The 22,135-nt window shown below is 36.3% G+C and overlaps 1 protein-coding gene across 2 annotated transcripts in view; it reads right to left on the bottom strand.

Moving 5' to 3' along the window:
* The window catches only part of HSD17B3 (hydroxysteroid 17-beta dehydrogenase 3), a 67,506-nt gene that overhangs the window by 17,628 nt on the left and 27,743 nt on the right, over nucleotides 1-22,135 (bottom strand). For both annotated transcript variants that reach the window (XM_074201714.1, XM_074201713.1), the window contains exons 3-6: nucleotides 10,823-10,898; nucleotides 8,804-8,911; nucleotides 7,614-7,681; nucleotides 3,176-3,211 (exon numbers count right to left, since the gene is read on the bottom strand). In XM_074201714.1, coding sequence (XP_074057815.1) covers nucleotides 3,176-3,211; nucleotides 7,614-7,681; nucleotides 8,804-8,911; nucleotides 10,823-10,898 — 288 coding nt within the window. The remainder of the gene's footprint in view (nucleotides 1-3,175; nucleotides 3,212-7,613; nucleotides 7,682-8,803; nucleotides 8,912-10,822; nucleotides 10,899-22,135) is intronic.

Below are 22,135 nucleotides of genomic sequence, written 5' to 3' on the forward strand. Positions count from 1 at the left end.
GAGAGTCTAGAGAATGTGTCCCTCAGGATAAAGAGGTTTGGAGGAAGGAGGACAGGGAAACCTTTCTAGTTAGAGTTCTTCATGCAGGGTCCAAAGACTGCTTCTATGTATAGATTTCAGAAGGTTCATATCTTTGATGAGAAAAAAAATCGCAAATTTATATTCACTCATCTCATTGAAATTTTGCAATTTTTTTATAATTTGATTTTTGGAAGAAAAATATGATTCTAAGCAAGATTAACCAGACTGCCCAAGAGAGTCCACTTTTTTTTAAAGAGCTGGCTATTAAACTAGCCCATTTCTGAAACCACAACACAAAAGAAAGTTAAGAACTTCTGTTTATTCTAGTTATATTCTCTCAGGCTAAGTTTTCTTAGCTGTAAAATGAAAATAAAAATAGTGCTACCTCTTAGGTTGTTGTAAGGGTAAAAATGATATAATATGTGTAAAGCACTTTACAAACCTTAAAATGAAATATATGCTAAGTATTTTATTTTTTTATTTAGATATTATTGAAAACTTGAAATGATATATGTATATCTGCTAGATTTATTATTATTGTTATTGTTATTATACAAAAACTAGAAACAAGACTAAGACAAACCACAGGACAGCAAAAACATTCCTAGAAAATTTGGATTCAAATACCAGCTATGACACTAATTATGAGACAATATACACATTGATTTAATCAACCATTATTATCTTTTCTTAGCTAGTCTTCCATTACTACTCAAAATAGTCTTTCTTCTTTTAATTACTTTAATTACCAAGGATACAATAATTATATTTCCAAGGTTCTGAGAAAAAAAATAGATCCAACATCCTAATATTTGAAAGGGAAACTAATCTGAGATGGGTGAACAGAAATGATTCTAAGGAGGAAGAAACAGGGCAACTCCATAAAAAAAACTAAGATGGTCATCCAAAACATTCACTGACTGAAGCCATAAAAGGAGCTTCAGAAGAAAAAAGCAAAGAAAAGTAAATGAGCTTTAAAACAATAAAATATAATATATAAAAATTCTATCAGGAGATTTAGCAGCTCAGGGGCTAGGTGGTACAATGGAGAGAATGGATTTGGAGTCAGAAAGAACTGGGTTCAAATTCTACCTGACATACTTATTGCCTATGTGACCCTGGTCATGACACATGACTTCCTAGCATTAATTTTTTCATATTTAAAATTTCTATCAAAAATCTGTTGTAAATTTCAAATGGGGTAGTTTTTGTAAAGTAATTGTTATTATTAGAACAAGTCAAAGTTGAGCATGAAAATTAAAGCAACTAAAAGATGTTTTTAAAAATATGTGTCTATGTACCTGTCTATATACAATTTACATATATAGATATGCTACATCAGGTAGAGATATTGAGAGATATGATTATCAGTAACCAAAGATTTGGTTCCCCTTTTTCTATACACCTCATTTCAAAGTTCAACCTCTTGAAGCATATCGAATTAATTCTCAATCTTGATTGCCCCCACCCACCCAACATTACAAGGAATCTCTAAACTAAAGTGAATTCCAATCAAACAAGCTTGGGTGAAAATAAATCCTTTTGTCTAGACTTGCCAAGACTGGGGGTGGTCTAGATATAGGGATGTTCTCTCTGTCCAAGAGTCACATGATGTCACTTTCAGTCCTTCATTTGAGTGAGTTTGCTTCTTTTCATAAAACCCTTTTCTCATCCACTGATAACCAATCAGAACTCTCAGGAACATCCCTCTTCCCAGGGCATATAAATCATGAACCCACTGCCATTAAGTCTTTGGAGTTTGAGAATGCCACTGACCTTTTTATTAAAATGCTAGCATTATTAATAAAATGACTAAGTACCTAGAAATTATATATCTGGAACTTTTTAAATGCCACAATATCAATTATATATATAATATAGATATTTTATTTTTATTTTATATAATATATATATTTTTTACATATATGTAAAATATATAGTCTCCTGACTATTCTGTGAAAAAGACATTCCATTTCTGGTTCTGGGAATTTTTTTCTGGCTGTCCCCTATACCCAGAATACTCTCTTCTTCCTCCCCTCCTACTGTTGACCTCCCTGCCTTTCTTTAAGTCTCAACTAAAATTCTGCCTTCTACAAAAAGCCTTCCTCAACCCCTCTTAATTTCAGTGTTTTTCCCTCTTTAACTATTTCCTATTTAACCTCTATATATCTTGTTTTGTATATATCTGTTTGCATGTTTTCTCCCACATAAGATTGTAAGTTCTTTAGGGCAGAGACCATGCTTTGTTTCTTTTTTGTTTCTTTTCAATTAATATAGTTTCTGGCAAATAATAGGTGCTTAACGAATGTTTATTAATGGATATAGGTGGGCTCCCTCTGCCTTTGGAGGACAGTTCACTGGAGGAGCATCATCCCCCAAACTCTGCCTTCTGTTTTCTTTACTATTTATTTCCTGCTTCTTGTCCTCCTTTGGGGTAGCCAGTTCTGGGGAGCCCCATCCCCCTAATAATTTCTCACACTTTTTCTTCCCTCTTAACTCTCCTTAATGTTCTCACCAACCAGCTTGTGGTTTTTTCCCCTTCACTTAACTCTTCTACTTCTCCTGAAACTATCTTTCTGCTTCTCCAAAGAACTTAACCTGTGAACTTTCTTGCAGTCATTGGTGAACTTTACGTAATTACTTGTGAATCTTTTTGTAATATCTTGTGAACTTTTCTATGACCTATGAATTACAGTCTAGGTGGAGATGGAGATGGAGACATATACATATACATAGAAGATCAAGATGAAGACAGAGAGATATATGAAGCAAGAAGAAGATAAAGAAAATAGCAAAATGATATTTTGAGATTGTTATAATAAGAGATCAATAAACTGAAAGGGAAAGACAAGAATGACCAAAATAGATTCCATAGAGAGAACAGCTACAGTATAGAAAAATTGCAGTCTCCACTCATGGTCTCAAGTATCTATAATCTAGTGATGTATGGATAAGAAGCTCTTCATTGGTGATGTATTTTCTGTCACAACAACTCTAAACAACCATCTACTAAGAGAGGTTTCTAAATTAATGACTGGAGGGAATACCAAACCCAAGAAATAGTGGCTCCTAGAAGTAAATATATCTCTTAGCTCTCTCTAAATTAAATGTGTAATACTTATTCTAATAATGAATTAATATATTTGTCACATACCTTGACTACAGAAGAGATGTTACAGTGGATCAGGTCCTGTAATAAACAAAAATTAATTTTCATACTCATCTGAGAAAAGGACCTAGCATGGCTTAGACTAAGAAAGGATTGTGGACCACCAAAAAAAAAAAATCAGGAAGAATCTGAATCGTTCCTGAGTCCCATTGCAAAATAGGCACTTCCACTTTCTCTTTCTATGCTCACTTCTCCTCTGTCATCTTCCCATCCTTATTTTAATACTGAGCTGTCTCTTATGGTAAACAGTAACTGGAAAATCAATTATAAAAGGCAGTACAGCAGATATAGCACTGGACCTCATCCAGAAAGACCTGAATTCAAATGTAGCCTCAAATCCTTATTTGTTGTATATCTTTGGGCAAGTAACTTGAATTCTTTGTGTCTCAGTTTCCTCATCTATGAAATAAGAATGATAATAATAGCACATACCTCCCAAGGAAGTTGTGAGGATTAAATAAAATAATATTCACAAAATATATCTATCAATCAAAATCTACATATAGTTCATTATTATGGACCAGAGCAAAGGAGGATCTTCTTCCCAAATACAACTGAGATTTATATCACTAAGTAAAAAACAAATACAACATTTATATTAACTGAGATATGAATCAGCCCAATCCATCAATCAAAACAATTGTAACCTGTGGGTTTTGTACAAACTAGCATTTAGGATTCTAGTAGCAAGTCAAGGGTGAGAAGTTTCAGCCAAACCCTTGAAAGGGAATTGCTTGGAAGGTAAAGGGACCAAAGAAGAGTCTTATGAACTCTGGTGAGTCAGAATCCCTATACATAAGGTGGCATCATGAAGGCAGGAATTTCCCAGAAATTCTTTCTCCAAAAAACTCCAAAAGCTGTCAATTTATGACTAGTCAAAATTTAGAGGGACAGAACCCACAGAAAGACTGAGTGATACAATTTCCCAGTCCAAGACAACTTAGAAGTTTCACAGGAAAGGTTTGCTTCACTGGGATGGGGGTGGTTGGAAAAAAGTCTCTGCAAGTGCAGTCAGGTCAGGTGCCTAGATCCCTGGAGGTGCCTGGATCTGTGACAGAGCGGGTGGTTTGCAGACCTTCTGGCCCAGAGATCACTGGGAAAAGCTTCAAGGGGTGGTGAGAGAACTCTGCAACACCAGAGTGAGTACAGATAGAGTACCAGTCTCAGAGCAGCCCTTCAGTGAGAACCTGCAGCAGGAATCAGGGAAGCCAACTTGGACCTCCAGAGTACAGTCCACAGATGGTAATGGGGTAGGGGGAGACTGCAGAGGTCCTTCTGCTCTCCTTCGGGCAGGACTCAGCTGTTTGCCCACACTCAAATCCAGATTGCAGTTTGGGCTCCAAGGTATTCATAAGACCTTGGAGGAATTAACATTCCTGTGGGTTGTCCCAACCCCCCCCAAAAAATCTTAGAAGTGTGGTAAATCAGTCATAGGCTGAGGATATAAGCAAACAAAAGAAAAAGAAGAATCTGACCATTAGAAAATTACTTTGGTCCCATGGAAGATTCAAAAGATGACAAAATTGAAGTTTCTGTACCCAAAACCTCCAAGAGAAATAGAAAATTGTTTCAGGCTATGGATGAGCTCAAAAAAAGATTTTGAAAAACAATTAAGGGAGGTAGAAGAAAATTTGGACAGAGAAATGAGAGCAATGCAGATAAATCATGAAAACCAAATCAGCAGCTTGGCGAAAGAAATACAAAAAAGTACTGAAGAAAATGGAAAAAGGAACACAAAAGGCAAAGGAGAAGAATGCCTTACAAAGCAGAATTGGCCAGCTGGAAAAGGAGATAAAAAAGCTCTCTGAAGAAAATAACTTCTTCAAATGCAGAATGGAACTAAAGGAAACTAATGATTTTGTGAGAAATCAAGAAGAAATAAAACTATTCCAAAAAAAACAAAAATTTAGAAGAAAATGTGAAATAGATCATTTGGAAAACAACTGACTTTGAAAACAGATCCAGAAGAAAAAATTTAAAAATTATTGGGCTACCTGTAAGTCATGACCAGGAAAAGAGCCTAGACTTCATTTTTTCAAGAAATAATACAGCAAAATTGCCCTGAGATCCTAGAAGCAAAGGGTAAAATACAAATTGAGGGAAGTCACTGATCACCTCCTGAAAGAGACCCCAAAAGAAAAACTTCCAAGGAACATTATAGTCAAATTCCAAAACTCTCAAGTCAAGAGAAAAGCTGCTAGAAACAAACAATTCAACTACTGAGATTCTACAGTCAGGATTACATAGGATCTGGCATCATCTACATTAAGGGCTCATAGAGCTTGGAATATGATATTCCAGAAGGTAAAAGATCTTGGTTTACAACCAAGAATCAACTACCCAGAAAAACTGAACATCCTCTTTCAGGGGAAAAGATGGACTTTCAATGAAACAGGGGACTTTCAAACTTTCCTATTGAAACAACCAGAGCTGAATGGAAAGTTTGATCTTCAAGTATAGGACTCTGGTGAACCATAGAAGGGGTGGATGAGAAGGACTAACTATGAGGAACTTAATGATATTGAACTGTTTGTATTCCTGCATGGGAAGAAGATATTGATAACTCATATGAACTCTCTCATTTATAAGGGCTGTTAGAAGGAGCATATATGGACAGGGCACAGGAAGGAGCAAAATATAATGGTATAATATAATAAAATGATGGAGTCAATGGGTGGTAAAGGAAAGAGGAAGGGAAAAGAGATGAGGAAGCTAAGAAATTTCAAATAAGAGTCAAGAAAAAGCTTTTACAATGGAGTGGAATGGTCAGAGAGGGGGAAATGAGTGAGCCTTCATTCTCATCAGAAATAGCTCAGAGAGGAAATAACATACACACTTAATAGGGTATAGAAATCTATCTTACCCTAGAGAAAAATGAGAAGAAAGGTATGAGATAAGGGGGAATGGGGGGAGGGAAGTGGAGAATAGGTGATAGAAGAGAGGGAAGATTGTGGGAGAGGATACTCAGAAACAACACACTTTTGAACAGGGACAGGGTGAAAGGAGAGAGAGAGAATAGAATAAATGAGAGTGGGAAGAAATAGAATGGAGGGAAATACAGCTAGTAATAGCAACTGTAGGAAAAATTTTGAAGTAACTTCTTTGATGGACTTAAAAAAAAAAGGCAACTCATCCCAGGGACAGAGTCATTGGAATCTGAACACAGACTGATCTACATTTTTTTTCTCTCTCATGAATTTTGAGCTTTTCATTTGGGGGGGGGGGGTTCATGTTTACTCTCACAGCAAGATTATTGTAATAATATAAAATAAATAAACCAAAAAAAAAAGAAAAGAAAATACAGAAAAAAAATGTCTCCATACACTATGCTGTATGGGGAACTTCACAAAAGGAGAAAAGAAGTCCCAGAAACTGGGTTATGAGTTATCTCCTGTGCTACATATGGTTGGTTGGTTCTTGTCTTTTGTTAACAAAGACCAAAATGACTTCACTATGTCTGAGATAAATTACAGTGTGTCTAACTGTGAATGATCAGACCAAGATGAATTTGGAATGCTCTAACATAGGTTGGGCACAAATAGTCCATGTGAACACCTGGGGTGGATACACTAAACTTACATATGTCTCATTTCCTATGAACTACCCCAATTCTGCCTTCGTCATAGAGCGCAGACACTCACTGAGGAGAGCACATCATTCTGGGCAGTCCTGTGCCAGTGTCTCCCATGCTGTACAATAATACTAAAGTTCTTCAATGAGAACTTCAAGGTGTCCTGGTATCCCTTCTTCTGACCCCCTTGTGAGCAGTTGTCCTGTGTGAGTTCAAAATAAAATCGTTTCTTTGGCAAGTGTTTGCATATTACCTCTTCAGTGATCTCCTCTAGGGAAGGGATTTGTCTTTTGAATTTCTTTGTATCCCTAAGGCACTTTGTAGTGCTTAATAAATGTGTATTGACTTACTGACTTAAAGCTAGTTAAGGCTGACTGACTAATTGATATCAGCTGATAATCAATGTGGGGAGAGACCCAAGAATGGGAACTTGTGAGCTAGGATAGTAGAAAATCACTCTCCAGTCTTCTGAGCTACTAGACCTGGAGGAAGATTGGCAAAGTGAGTCCAAAATCTGTGTTACATATTGGGAAAGAGAGTGCTAATATATACCACAGTATGGAATCATAGAATACTAGACTCCAGGACTAGAGTGAATCCTATGGTTCAGAATCCTGGGCTCCTAGATATCTGGGGGGGAGGGGGAATAATGAAGAGGGAGTAATAAAAATAGGGAGAGGTCACCAAAGACAGACTTCATTTAGATTACAGTTTGGGTTATGGGCCAACTCAAATATGTCCAGACGTTCTCATACCCCAGGCCTTAGGTTGTTGACTTGTGTGAATATCTTGCAAGTAGACCTGAAGAGGGTAAGATGATCAATATATAAATAAGAAAGCAAACCCACTGACCTGTACTTCTTCTGGTCCACTAAGGAAATGGCATGGGAGATGACTATAGATCATTCCAACATTGTTAACTATAAGAAAATGGAAAAAGGTACCTCTAGTATAGAGAACAGATCTATAATCATCTGATTTTGCTCTAAGTTAGGACTTTTAGACCCCCAAAAGTATATCTGAACAATCAAAATCTACATATACTTGACTATTAAGGATCAGAGGAAAGAAAGATTTTTTTACCAAGTAAAGTTTAGATATCTATCACTGGGTAGTAAAATAACTGCAACATTTAAAGAACTTTAAGTTTTGCAAAACACTTTCTTTACAACCCTGTTATGGGTAGTATAGGTATCATTATGCCCATTTTACAGGAAACTAAAATTCAGTATTTAAGTGCCACAAAGTGCCATGACACAGAGAGTAAATTCATGAGGTAGGATTCCAAGTCCAAGTCCAGTGGCTCAGGCCACTGTCAACATTTTGTTTTGCCTCTTTCCCCCTCCCATACCTTTCTAAAAAATAACAGTATAACATTTAAAAAAAAAATAGTCACCCTCAATTACCCACCTGTGAATTGCATACATTACAAAAGATTCACAGTAAATTGTATGCCCACACTAGTGTTTGACATGCTGGTTTATTGAGCAACAACCTCCTCTGATAAGTGATATGTGTTTATGGAGTGCAAATTCATTTGAAGGTTAACATAAGCAAAATATAATTAGAATGGTAAATCTTGTAAGGGCAGATGAGGAGGGAGAGGAATCAGGTTATATTTGCAAAATAATTATAAGGAATTTTCTATTTGGCAAAAGCTGTAGTATAATGGAGAAAAATGCAGAATCAGGAATCAGAAATCCAGAGTTTGGACTTCAATGCCACTATTTCCTAGTCTCAGTTTATGACTAGGAGCCTCAGTTTCCTTATCTGTAAAATGGCTTCTCATAGAGTTATTGTAAGAACCAAATTAAATAATGCACGGAAAAACTTTGTGAAGAACACTTAAATAAATGTAAACTATTAGTCAGATTATTGAAGTCATTGTTCTCTTCCATTAAATTAAAATTAAAATTAAAAATTGAGTACAATTTAAAATGTAGCTATGCATGTATTTAGTAAGTAAATACATTGGTCAGATAATTATTAAGGCAAACTTCCATGGTCATCAATGCAAATTTTGCATTTCCTAATTAACTTACCTAAAATTCCAATTTCTAATCCTTGAAGGTTCTCTTTGATGTTCTCATATATATCAGCTTTGGTAAAGTCTGCTTGTATTATCTTTACCTGAGCACCTGTTGTCTGTTCTGCAAAGATGAGAGTAAAAAGTTTAAGAAAGAACTCCCTGACTCTCTTCTGTGGTAATATGGAACCCCCATTTCTTTTCAAATAATTCCTAATGAAAACATTTAGGAGAACTCCACCACAGGAATCTATAGTGGAACTTTTTCTTTATTAAGACATAAAAACAAAAATTCCATTAGTACATAAAATAAACTATTGTAGATAACTTGGTCAAGACCTATTATGGAGAATGTGCTATAGTTCCTATGATCAGTTACTATGGTGCCACTAACCTGTGTCCTTATACACATTCTATCTCCGAGTCATATTATTGTCCTACGGGCAAAGCTGCCTATGGTTCATGATTCATGGAAATATGATTATATATACACATATACGTGCATTGTTAATGTAAAAAATATTACAAATAGTTTAGCTAAGCAAAATGATAATCAGTCAATGAGGTTTTTTGTTTTTGATGTAATCCAATGACATCATGGAATGACGTCACACTTGCAAGTGAACTGGATTTAAATGAGACAGAATGAATGCAAACTTGTCAGCCTCATTTTCTCTTCCAGGGTCATTTAAGTCATCAATCAATAAGCATTTATTATGTACCTACTATCTGACAGATGATATGCTAAGTACTCTACTCTTCAGAATTCTGTTACAAGGAAAGAATATCATCAGACACAGCTTCAAACTTTATTGTTTCCTATGGAGAAAGCCATAACTCAGTCTTCTTCAGCTGACACAGGACTCTGCCTTTGGGCACTGTTCTCTCCACCTTTTGGATTTTGTAGCAGTTATTATTACACCATATGTAGGGAGCCTTAGTCAACTGAATCCGATGGACTGATTTTGTAATTTAAATTAAACTGATTAGATGGAGTATGTGACCCAAGTATATTCTCCATTGAATGTCATACTACAAAGCACTTTAATTTAATGATCCAATGAATGATTGCAACCATGGTCTTAAGAAATGTTGTAGGGAGCAGCTAGGTGGTGCTATGGATAAAAGACTGGCCCTGAAGTCAGGAGGACCTGAGTTCAAATCCAACCTCAGACCATTTAATAATTGCCTAGTGATGCAAGCTTGGGTAAGTCACCTAAAAATCCCATTGCCTTAAATAAATTTAAAAAAAAAGCTTTTAAAAAAGAACAAGAAATGTTGTAGGGTAGTCAGTCACTAGCACATTTGTAATTGAAACCATATATAAATAGTTTCAATACTGGGGTGCTATGCCCTCAATGCAAGCCTATTACCCTCCTTGGATGGCAAAACCATTCATAGTTTCATTTGAATGAAATAAAAAGATTCAGAAGACAGGTAATTTCAGTTTCCTAATTTTGGCCTTTGGGTACTTATATTCCCATCTCTGCTGGGGAAGATTTTTGAATCCACTGTTTTTTTTGAATCTCAAATAGACTACCTAAAATGGTAGAGAATAAAGTGGGTATGCATACAATTTTCATGGTTGCATAAGAGTACATACAATATTCCTATGTAAAATAATGACCACTTGATCTCTTTGTTCTCAAATTGATATGAAGAATTTCAATGGAAAGTTTTAATGCTTTTATCATAGAGGCATACCTTGTTAATTTATCTTTTAGTGATATGGGAGAGATATAAGGATTCCTCAAATCTTGACATCATCAATATTTTTTATTCACTTCTTATTTCTAAGCAGAGAATAACATTAGGATACTTTACCAGCCAAGACTATGGGTAGGCAGCTGGGGGGGGGGGGACAGAAAGGGAAGATGGAGGAAGGGAGGAATAAGATTCAATCATTTTTGAGACTTTTGCTCTAGAGAAAAGATATCAAGTCTACCTTTTCAGGTAACAAACTGAATGCAGATAGGAAGAGCAGACTTGTTCTACAATCATCAAACAGTTCTTTTCATTACTAGGAATCACTTACCAATTCCTTTTGCAACTTCCTGGAGTTTTTCAAGAGTCCTGCTTATCATCACAATGTTTAGTCCATGTTTTGCTAGCTAGAGGAGTTTAAAAAAATGAGATTATCAATAGAAACATCTTGGTTTAATAGAAAAAATGCAGGACTTTGCAGTTACACAATTTTAGCCATCACTACAATGACCTTGTTTAAGACTAAGGAGGCTTAGGCTGAGGAGATTTCCAAAGTCAGACAGATAGTTGAGGCATGGAAGATAGAAGCAACAAAGCAGGCATCAATATATGAAAAGCACTAAGTGATTAACAGGATATTTTCCTGGTGGTAATAATTGATAATATAGGTGATCAAATGATCTACAATACTTTATAAAATAAAAGTACTACATAAATGATAGCTATTATCTTCATCATCATCACCATCATCATGTGGAATCTGGGCTCCTATTTGTGAAAGAATATAGCATGAGTGAATGTGTGGAAGCAGAAGACAATTATTTTACTCAAGTATATGCAAGTAGTGTCTACTAACACTAAGTGTTAGTGTCATGTGTAAATGTGAGTGAGATATGTCAGTGTATTGTTGAGTGAGCAGGAATGTTATTCAAATAGGGATCCCTGAGCAATTTAAAGAAACTTGGTGGAGAGAGCCTGTAGACAGATTTGCTTCTGGAGCAAATCTCCATTTAGGGAGAAGGGGATGATTGAGTAGGAAGGCAGCCAAAGAGTTTAGGGTGTACTAGGTCTACTGATCCCGACAAAACAAATCAACATCTTAAAGAACTGTGGTGATGGAGCCCTTAAAGAGATAATAAAATTATTTATCTAGTTAGTGTCTCCCTAGAAAAGAAAACAGAGAGACAGGCAGGCAATCACAGAAACAGACAGAGAAATAAATGTAGACAGAAACCCAGAAAAAAAAAACAAAAAGAAGCCTCTGTCACCTGGATCTCATAAACAGAATGTTACATTTGTTTCTCCCATGTGACTTTGAGACTGGGACCCATGAGCTAACTCATCATAAAATGGCAAAATTGAAGTCCTGAAATACTGATATTCATAGGGTCATAGATTTAGAGATGGAAGGGATCTTAGAGATTATCTAGTCCAGTTTCCTAATTTTACAGATAAAGAAATTGAACCCCATGGATAGTAAAAGAATTGGGCAATGTCACAGATGTAGTAAGAGGCCAAACCAAGATTCATTCTAAGGTTCTTTGCCTCCAAATTTTTCAATTGTACAAATCTAGCTACCAATCAAAACATGCTTTTGATTGGAAAAATGCAAAAATTCTGTAACTGGATTTATCTAATGATTTTCTTTGTTTACTTATGTGAGGGTAGCCATAGAGAGTACTTCTATCTCTTAAAATTTTGCTATAGCTCTCTCCAGATTTAAGCCTTTCTCTTCCTCAAGTGCATGTGCCTGTTACATCCTTCAGAAGAATATAAATTCCTTCAGGGCAAGAGTATTTCCAGTTTTGTCTTTGTGGTTCCAACACTATTATTCGCAGTGTCTTGCATGGGCTGTTGTTGTTTAGTCATTTTTTTTTCAATCATGTCTAACTCTTTTTTTTGCAAGGCAGTGGGGTAAGTGGCTTGCCCAAGGCCACACTGCCAGGTAATTGTTAAGTGTCTGAGTCCAGATTTGAACTCAGGTACTCCTGACTCCAAGACCCATGCTCTATCCACTGCACCACCTAGCTGCCCCAATTATGTCTAACTCTCAATAACCCTTTTTGAGAATTTTCTCAGCAAAGATAATGGTATGCCATTTCCTTCTCCAATTCCTTTTACAGATGAGGAAACTGAAGTAATCAGCTATGTGATTTGCTCAGGTCACATAGCTAGTAGATATCTGAGGCTGAATTTGAAACCCATGAAGATAAGTCTTCCTTATTCTAATCCCAGTGTTGTATCCATTGGGTCACATAACAGGTTATAAATACTTTTAGGATTGGATTGGACATATGAATCTAAGAAGAAACTTGCAAAAAAAAAGCCTAAATGAAAATGGTAGATGAACTTCAAATCAAAAACAAATCTTAATATACATTTTATTTTTTAAAAATTTATATTGTTCATACATATATCTCTTTCCCACTCTACTCACATAAACATTTTTAATAGCTTCATTTTGGAATGGCAAGGAACAAGGGTGATGTATTTCTATAAATCACGTGGGCTTTTGGAATGAGGAAATTTCTGACCATTATTTTAAAATTTATCTGAATCTTTAAAATATATTTTAAATGTTTAGAGCAGAGTAAAACATTAGAGGTGGGAAGGGGTACTTAGCTCATTTAAAAATCAAGCTGACCTGCCTGAGCAGATGTTAAAACTACAAAGCTTATCAAAGAGTGGTTCAGTATTAATTTAATATCATTTCTTTCCTCTCAAAAGATGAGATGATAATTGATCCAGTAAAGGAATTTGGTTAGCAATTTATGATTAGAAGGAAATCATTCATAGTGTTGAACAATGCACAGAAAAGGAAAGAAAATGACATCATCTTTCTTTTCTACTTAAGAACTGAAAGAAAGACACTCAAGTAAAATAGGAAGTATAGAAGGAAGTCTCTCATGTGATTATCAAGGCATTTCTCTTATAGGAGAGAGCCTAACCAATTAGTGAGGGTTAAAGATTTGAGAGAGGAAGTCATCCTAGCAACAATTCTCAATTAATGTAGCCAGCTGAATGAAAGACTGTGAAGACTTTTAATGCCTAAGCTGCATCAAAAGTTCCTAGGCATTGCAGGAGCCAATATTTAAAAGCACCTGTGAGTGAAAACAAATGTTTCCGTGGGGGTAAAAATTGAAACCAAGATTTTGTTAAATAACAATTCATAGCAATTAAGTTAATGACAAAGATTTAAGTATATAAAATGTAGGTGGTTAAATTCCTTTAAATCTTGCTCTGTATTATATCTTGCATTAACTCTGTTTATAAGAAATAATTAGTATTTCATTAATTAATTTCCATTTTATGTTAATTACTGCTTTTTTTTTCAGCAAGCATGAGTTTCTGTACTTCTGGTTATGTATACCAACTGTGTATACCTTAATACTGGACTTTTGCAAACAGTCCCAACAAACCTTCTGTTGGCACCTACCTTGCTTGCAGAAATATAGATTGTAGATTTAGTTCTGGAAGAGATCTCAGGGATCATAAAGCCAAATCCCTCCATTTCACAGGTGAGGAAATTGAGACACAGAATAATATCATCTAGAAGAAACTAAACGACTTTATAAGGTTGGTTTTAAAAAAACTCTATTGTATTGGGGGACAAAACTGTTCTGGTTGATTTTGCAAATTTCTATGCTCAAAGCATGGCTACAGGGGCGGCTTTAAGAACATTAATTTGGAGGTGGCTAGGTGGTGCAGTGGATAGAGCATGGGTCTTGGAGTCAGGAGTACCTCAGTTCAAAAACGGCCTCAGACACTTAATAATTACCTAGTTGTGTGGCCTTGGACAAGTCACTTAACCCCATTTGTCTTGCAAAAAACCTAAAAAAAAAAAACACATGGCTACAGAACATTAGACAGGGAGGAGATAATCATGTGTCCCTATACAAATAGTCAAATTATCTGCTTTGGCAATTGTGTATATACTTCCCCCCACACACACACACACTCTGTTCTGAGTCTCCTCAATGCAATTAACTTTTCTGGAAACTTATTTTTGCATAAAACTTGAAGCTTGTGAAAATGAGAGTTCTGCTTTCCTACCCACGTTCTTGCCCTTCTGTGGACAGTTGCCAGGGCTATTGTTTATGTTTCTTTCCCTGAATCTATTTAGTAGCGGCAGGAAGTAATCAAAGGATTTGCTATGTGAATGTGGTGAGGTTGGAAGAGGTAGTTGTTAGAACAAGAGTCCTTTTTGGATGTTTGCCTGATAGACAGATAAAGTGACTTGTTCAGGATCATACAGCTTTTAAGTCTGAGGCCAGATAGTTGTGGTCCATTTCTCCATTTAACTTCCCTAGAGTTTAAGCCTGCAATAGTATGTTGTCTCCTTTACAATTCATCCTTCTTGTATTATCAAATTGGTATTCCTAAAGCACAGGGCTGATTCAGTTCATAACTTAAGAATATTCAATGGTTCCCCACTGCTTCAAGGGATAATAAAAATGTAAATATGCAATCTGGCTGTTCATCCTTCCAGCTTAAATTGACATTAGTCTCCTTTATGTCAACAATTTATGTCAACAAGCATTAACTATGCCCCACAAACTGGACTAAGAACTGAACACACAAAGAAAAGCAGATTCAGTCCCTGACCTCAAGGAACTCATCTTCTAATGAGGACAAAATATGCAAATAACTAGAACATACAATCTTTTTGGCATGTACATTTGGCATTCAAACAACATGGCCTATCTATAAAAATATTCATTCACATATATAAGACCAAACTATGCTTATTTTCTCCTATCATCTGTTTCTCTGAAGGTATATGTTATCTTCCTTCCTAAGTCCAAGTCTTTTCATGTTTTTTCTAAATCAACTCACTCATCATTTCCTAATCCACAATAACATTCTTTTTCTGATTTCAAACAGAATCTTCTTTCATAGAATCTTTGAGGTTAATTTGGGTATTTATAATAATAAATCTCAAATCTGTTCTTAAAACAATATTGCTGTTATTGTAAACTGTATTCTCCTGGTTCTGCTTATTTTATTCTTCATTATTTTGTGGAGATCTTTCCATGCATTTCTAAAATCATTGAATTCATCATTTCTTATAGAAAAGTTTTATAGATGTGTGTACATACATATATGTGTAGATATATATACATACATATATATTATTACAAATGAAGATAGATATACAGTCACCTAGTAATTCAAAGAGGCAACAAATGAGCAATGGAAAGAAATTGGTGGGGGGGGGCAGCTAGGTGGTGCAGTGGATAGAGCACCCACCTGGAGTCAGGAGGACCTGAGTTCAAAGCCAACCTCAGACACTTAATAATTACCTAGCTGTGTGGCCTTGGGCAAGTCACACAACCCCATTGTCTTGCCAAAAAACTAAACAAAGAAAAAAAAAGAATTCTGGGCTTAAAGACAAGAAAACCTCAGTTCAAATCCAGTCCCACATGATTAACTAGCTGTGTAACCTTGGGCAAGTCACTTAATTTGTTTGCCTGTTTCTTTAACTGTGAAATGGGGATAATAGTAGTATCTACCTCCCAAGGTTGTTGTGAGGATTAAATGAAATAACAGTACAAAGTGTTGTGATGACTTGGCAAATAGTAGAGGCTATGTAAAGCACAGGGCTGACTATTTCAGCACATGAGTTAAGAAGATATAACGACCCCCTACTGCTTCCAAGATAATAAATATATAAAGATAAAATACATAAATTCCTGTTTGGCATTTCAAGTCATTCATTGTCTGACTCTGACCTATCTTCCCAGATTACATTGACTGTAGTTGTCCCATAGACTTTATAGCATCAAACACTCACTATGCCTCACATACTGGGCTAAGTGATGGGTAAACAAAGAAAAATAAATGCAGTCCCTGAACTCCAGAAACTCATATTTTAGCAGAGGACACAACATACAAACAACTAGAATCATATACTACAATATCTATTCAAGGTAAATTAGAGTTGCAAAGATATTAAGACTGTTTTCCAGAGCAAAGGTTCCAACAAACAGGCTGTGCCTTGAGTTTGCCATGACAACAATTTTTTGCACTCATCCTTTGGATGATTTCATCTTCTGGTAAAATCACATAATTATTTTATCTCTTTGACCAGCATCAGATGTTCTCTGAGCTTGTACAAGCTCAGACAGTTTCTGCTTGTGAAGCCCTGCTATGAATCAAACCTGTGATGTTGTTGCTGTTACCTTGAGCATCCATTGGTATTAATATTGAAATCTCCCTACACTGCGTAGGGTATACCCCACTAGGGATAGCACCCTGGCATGTGTGTTCTTGCTAGCAAACCATTTCCTTCACCTTGAAATTAAACTTCTGTTTGATTCCTGAATCTCCTATCTCTTGCTTGGTCTGTTCAGGTCCAGCCATCCACAGGTTTAAGGCCAGTTGAACCTGGTTGACAGAGGTAACCTCAGAGGAAGGCACTGGCATTGAGGGAGACTAGGAAAGTCCTCTAACAAAAGATGAGACTTGAGCAGAGATATGGAAACATATCTGTTGTGAGGATTAAATAATGCTTATAAAGTGCTTAGCCTATGCCAAGCACTAGTTAGGTACTATCTAATGTGAGTTAACATTTTAAAAAATAATAGGCAACTAAGTGATGCATGGATAAGGGTGCTGGACCTAGAGTTAGGAATATCCATGTTCAAATATGGTATAAGACACTAGCTGTGTTGATGCAGAGAAAGGTTGTAGAGAATTATGATACTATCTACTCTTGAGATGTAAATGGACTAGAAGTAGAGAATCATGAATGTAAGAGAAACAAAATTTATAATCTTAAAGATTTTCTTAAGTCTTGTCAAATTCGGTGGAGATTCCCATTCTTGATGTAAATCTACAACCATTGATTCATTGTTTAAAAATAAAATTGTATCCTGATCTCTTTAGGCTGCTACCTTCTGCCTAATTCCTGGTCCAGTAAAGGGCAAGGAAATCTACCTTTTGCTCTCAAGATAAGGCTAAGCCTATAAAAACCTGGGTTGGACTCCACTCAGGGCCCCAGTCTTCTCTGACTTGTTGGTCCAGTCAAACTCTGCTTGACTGTCCTTTTGTCTCTGACTTTCTTTACCTACATTTTTCTTATGTACTGTTGTTGGGAGCCAGGGTCTCTAAGCTTCTTTTAATAAAATTTTATTCTCTTTCTACCCTTGCTTTCCCGAGTGTGAATAATGATTCCTCATGGGCAGAACTGAACTCAAGTAGCCAGCCGCTACAGAGTGATACTGGGCACTAAATCTCTGTTTACCGCAATCTACTGAAAAGGAAATGATAAACTATTCTAGCAATGATAATAATACTTGTCCTTCATTCTCAAAGAAGACCATGACAACAGGGAGGTGTTGCCATGATAAGCACATGAATTGTATTTGAGTGCTGTACTTCACTCTCTCCTCCAGAGTCATCTGGATCCAGTGGTCAGTTATGAATCAGGATGCCTGGAGATGGCCCTGGATGTGAGAGTGTCAGGGTTAAATGACTTGCCCAAGGTCACACAGCTAGGAAGTGTCAAGTGTTCCTCCTTTTCCTCCTGACTCCAAGACCAATGCTCTATTCACTGTGCCACCTAGTAAATTTGCTGAGGAAACCTCATAATGGGGTCCTGAAGAGTTTAGATAAGAGAGGAGGATAGCCTGAAGTACAGGACTAGGACTGATTATTTGAGTAGAGAGGAAGGAGTTTGGGTTAAAAATCAGATATTCTGTACTATGCACTGCAAAAATTATCTCCTGTGATTCTTACAATAATTCACTGAAGAAGTCATATTATTTCCATTTTACAAATGAAGAAACTGAGGCTCTGAGAGGTACAGTGTCTTTTTGCCTAGATAATTAGACTGAATAGTGACATTTGAATTCAGGTTTTCCTACTCTAAGTCCTATGTTTTTATCAGCTCTGAGATGGTGGAACCTACCTATGATTTAGCAACTGGTTAGATGTAGAGTAGGGGGAAGGAAAGGGAAAGACCTAGGATGATTGTGAGTAAATACTAAGCTGATTAAACTAAGAGAATACAAGTACAGATGCTATTGATACAGTGGCTCCTTTGCAGTTATCCAGGGGCAAGGCCAGGGTACACTGGAGTGGATTCAAGGTACTCCAGGTCAGGGCTAGGCTTATGGAATTCAGGACAAGTTGTAAGGCAACAACCAGTAAATCCAGAAGACTGTAACAAAAATAATTATAAAATGTTTTCCACTGAGAACAAGGCTAGAGAATATAACACAGCAGGAATGATTAAGTTTGATTATTAGAGAAAACTACATAGAAGAAGCATTAAGACTAATCTGTCCACTTAACCCCATTGCCTAGCAAAAACCTAAAGAACCCCCCCCAAAAAAAGACTAATCTGTCATTGAATCCTATTGACTTTTATTTTATAATATCTCTTCCATCCATCATAGACTCCATACACTTTCATCTCCAGGAACTGGGAAATTACTTATCTGAGAGACAAATGGCTGGGTTGTCTGTTTTTGTACGATCATACTGGAGTGCCAAGAATGTTTTTTCTTAACTAGTGATGAGTGGGGGACTGAATAAAAATGTCAAAACCTTGGTTAACTCAAGAGCCACACCAAAACAGGTAGATAGAGGGATCTGGTTCTCAGGCTCCAGTTTATGGACCTCAGATTATACTCTTTAGTGGTTGTTGCAGAATCAAAGATCTAAAGTGGGAAATGATCTTAGGCCACTTAATCAAATTCTCCATTTTATAGATTTGTAAGCTGAGGCCCAGAGAGATGAAGGAGTACTGTGTACTTTTCTTATGCAGTTGCCATTCTATTTCTATAATACATCACATAGAAAGTACATGTCAGAGGCAAAATTTGAATCTGTGTCCTCTCTAACAGATCCAATAGCTTTCCAATGTCCTATTACATAGGCTCCCTCTCGGTATTTCTCCTTTCTAATCTAACTTTCACACTACTACCAAATTATCTTCCTAACTTTCATTCTGATCAGATTTTTCTAGTATTCAAAAGTTTTCAATTGCTCCTCATCACCTACAAAATAAAAACCAAATTTCTTAGCCTAACATTTAATACCTTTCATTACTTGTCCACAAGGTACTCTTCACTTTCCAGTTTTCCAATTCCTCTTGCCTTTATTTACTACTTCCTGCACTTGGTATATCCTCCTTATTAACCATTAGCATCCTGTCTATTCTTTAAAACCCAGATCAAATGTCATATCCATTGTGAAAATCTTTTTTTGGAACCTTCCTGCTAGACTCTCCTTCACCTAATTTCATAGCACTTTGTTCTACTCTAACACAGTTGTCATTCTAATTTAGATTACATTTGTCTATATACATGTCCTATAACCCAAACTAACTAGACTGTAGGCTTTTAGAGGGCAAGGATCTATTATCTATCCAGGACTTGGCACAGATGGATGTACTTAATAAATATTTACAAATGAATGAATAAATGAATAAATTAGGAATGCACATTGTTAGGAAAGGAAGTACAGGGGAGAATTGGCAGAACTCAAAAGAGAGGGAGATACAGATGAAGAGAGAGAGAGAGAGAGAGAGAGAGAGAGGAAGACAAAGATAAAGAGAGCCAGAAAGTGTTGGAGCTTTTTCTCTTCAGTTTTTAGTGTATTGAGGGGGAAGAGTCTTCCCTAAGAATCCATCCTTCATGATAATCAATGGGAAGATGCCATTGTACATTTTTACTCTTTACATAGGACCCAAAGGTAGATGTTCTTCTCTTTTTTTTTACTAGTCTGGGAGTTATATAGCCCAGACCTAGGGGAATAAATTAATTCTTTAATATGACAGCCCAAACCAGAGTACTTTCATAAATTCAACACTGGACAAGCAGATATTGAGACTCCAAATCCCCAATTTATGAAAACCCGGTACATGAAAATAAGCTTTATAAAATGGTAAATTAGAAGATTATTCACACTATAAAAAAGAATCATTAGCCAGGTTCTTGTAAATAACCTACTCTCCTATTGTGCTTAAAACATGAAATGATTTTCACATCTATGTATTCTATGTGAATGTATGGATTGACAATTAATTATTTAGAGTTTATAATCTGAAACAAGATGAACATAAGTAAAGTCTATAAGAAGTAAAGGATGATAAATTAATAGTAAATTTGCCTGGATAATAGTAGAAGAAACCAGGTTGCTGGGATGGCAGATAGCTAGGCTAAGGTCTTGAAGTTGGTTTCCAGTGGCAGCTGTCTGTCCTAAATTTTTCTCAGAACAAAACACTAAGCCTGTTCAATCTCAAAGCTGACTCCCTGCAAAGATGTCCCAAAGCCCTATCTATGTACATTGAAAACCTTTCCCCCACCCTTGAGACTATTAGAAACAATGGAAAGAATATCTGAGAAATCAGAACCTTTGTTTCCCAATTCACTCCATCAAACTCGGAATGGGGAAATTGTCCATTAAAGGCATTATGGGCAGCCATTTGCATTCTCAGCACAAAAGATGCTCTTAGCAAAATAGGCTTCCTAAGCTGCTCTTTACTAACTGTTCAGCTATTCCCTAGGGCCTCAGCAAACACTTAGACATTCCAAGGTTTTTGAAAGCTCATTTTAAGGGCTGCATGTGAAGTAGTCAGAGGGAATAGGAGGAAATCCCCCCCCATCCTCAAAACAAAGAGAACACTGATTGTCTGGGGGATGTCATTATTCCCTTTGTCTAAGCAGAGCAAGACTCTTGTCTATTTCTGGGATGGTAAGAGAGACTGGCTCCCTATACAATGAATTTTTCTAGACCCTTTTTTCAGAAAATTAAAGTTTTTAGGTAGGCTGAAATCTCAGACATCATTTTTGTACAAGAATCCAAAACATGAGTAATCATTATTATGATCAATAAACTTTCTGGAATTTGTGTGTATGTGTATTTTCAATCTTCTGTATTTCCAGTAATGTAGATTATTGCTTCTGGAGTCTAAGTAAATGAATAGGGATCATTTATGCTAATATATAATAAGTGATGGGGAAGGAAAAAAAGAAAGGACTGCTAATAGCTGGCAATGGTTGAAAAGAAAGAGGTTGAATTCAGGTGTGCATGTGTGACTAGAGAAAAAGATATGAGATTCTGGAAGATGAATGGACCTTTGTTGTTATTCAGTTGTTTCAGTCATGTTTGGGGAGTTTTGGGGCAGTGATTTGTTATTTTTTTTCCAGCTCATTTTACAGATGGGGAAACTGAAGCAAACAAGGTTAAGTGACTTGCACAATTCACACAGCTAGTGAGTATCTGAGGTTGGATTTGAACCCATAAAGATGAGTCTTCCTGATTCCAATCCCAATGGTCTATCTATTTTGCCACCCAGATACCCTAAACTTCCCTCTTTCCCTCCAAAAAAATGGATTTTCACCATTTGCCTAAATGGAAGAAATGGAACAAAGCCTTCAGTTCTATTCTATACACACTGTAAGGCACAAATACCCTCAGAAAAGGATAATATATGTTCAGAATAAGTTGTAAATAATGAATATGTTCTTTTCTGAGAGCAAATTTGAAGTGGATGAACGTTACTCTTGTAGGACAGAAAAGTATGGGCAGGGGAAGATGATTCAGAAAGGCGAGATTGGAGTTACAGAAAACAAATTCTATCTCCATCCAAATTTGCCCAGAACAATTTTTTAAAAAAGAAGGGAAGAGAGGA

This window comes from Macrotis lagotis, chromosome X, assembly GCF_037893015.1.
Source record: "Macrotis lagotis isolate mMagLag1 chromosome X, bilby.v1.9.chrom.fasta, whole genome shotgun sequence".
Taxonomy (NCBI): Eukaryota; Metazoa; Chordata; class Mammalia; order Peramelemorphia; family Peramelidae; genus Macrotis; species Macrotis lagotis.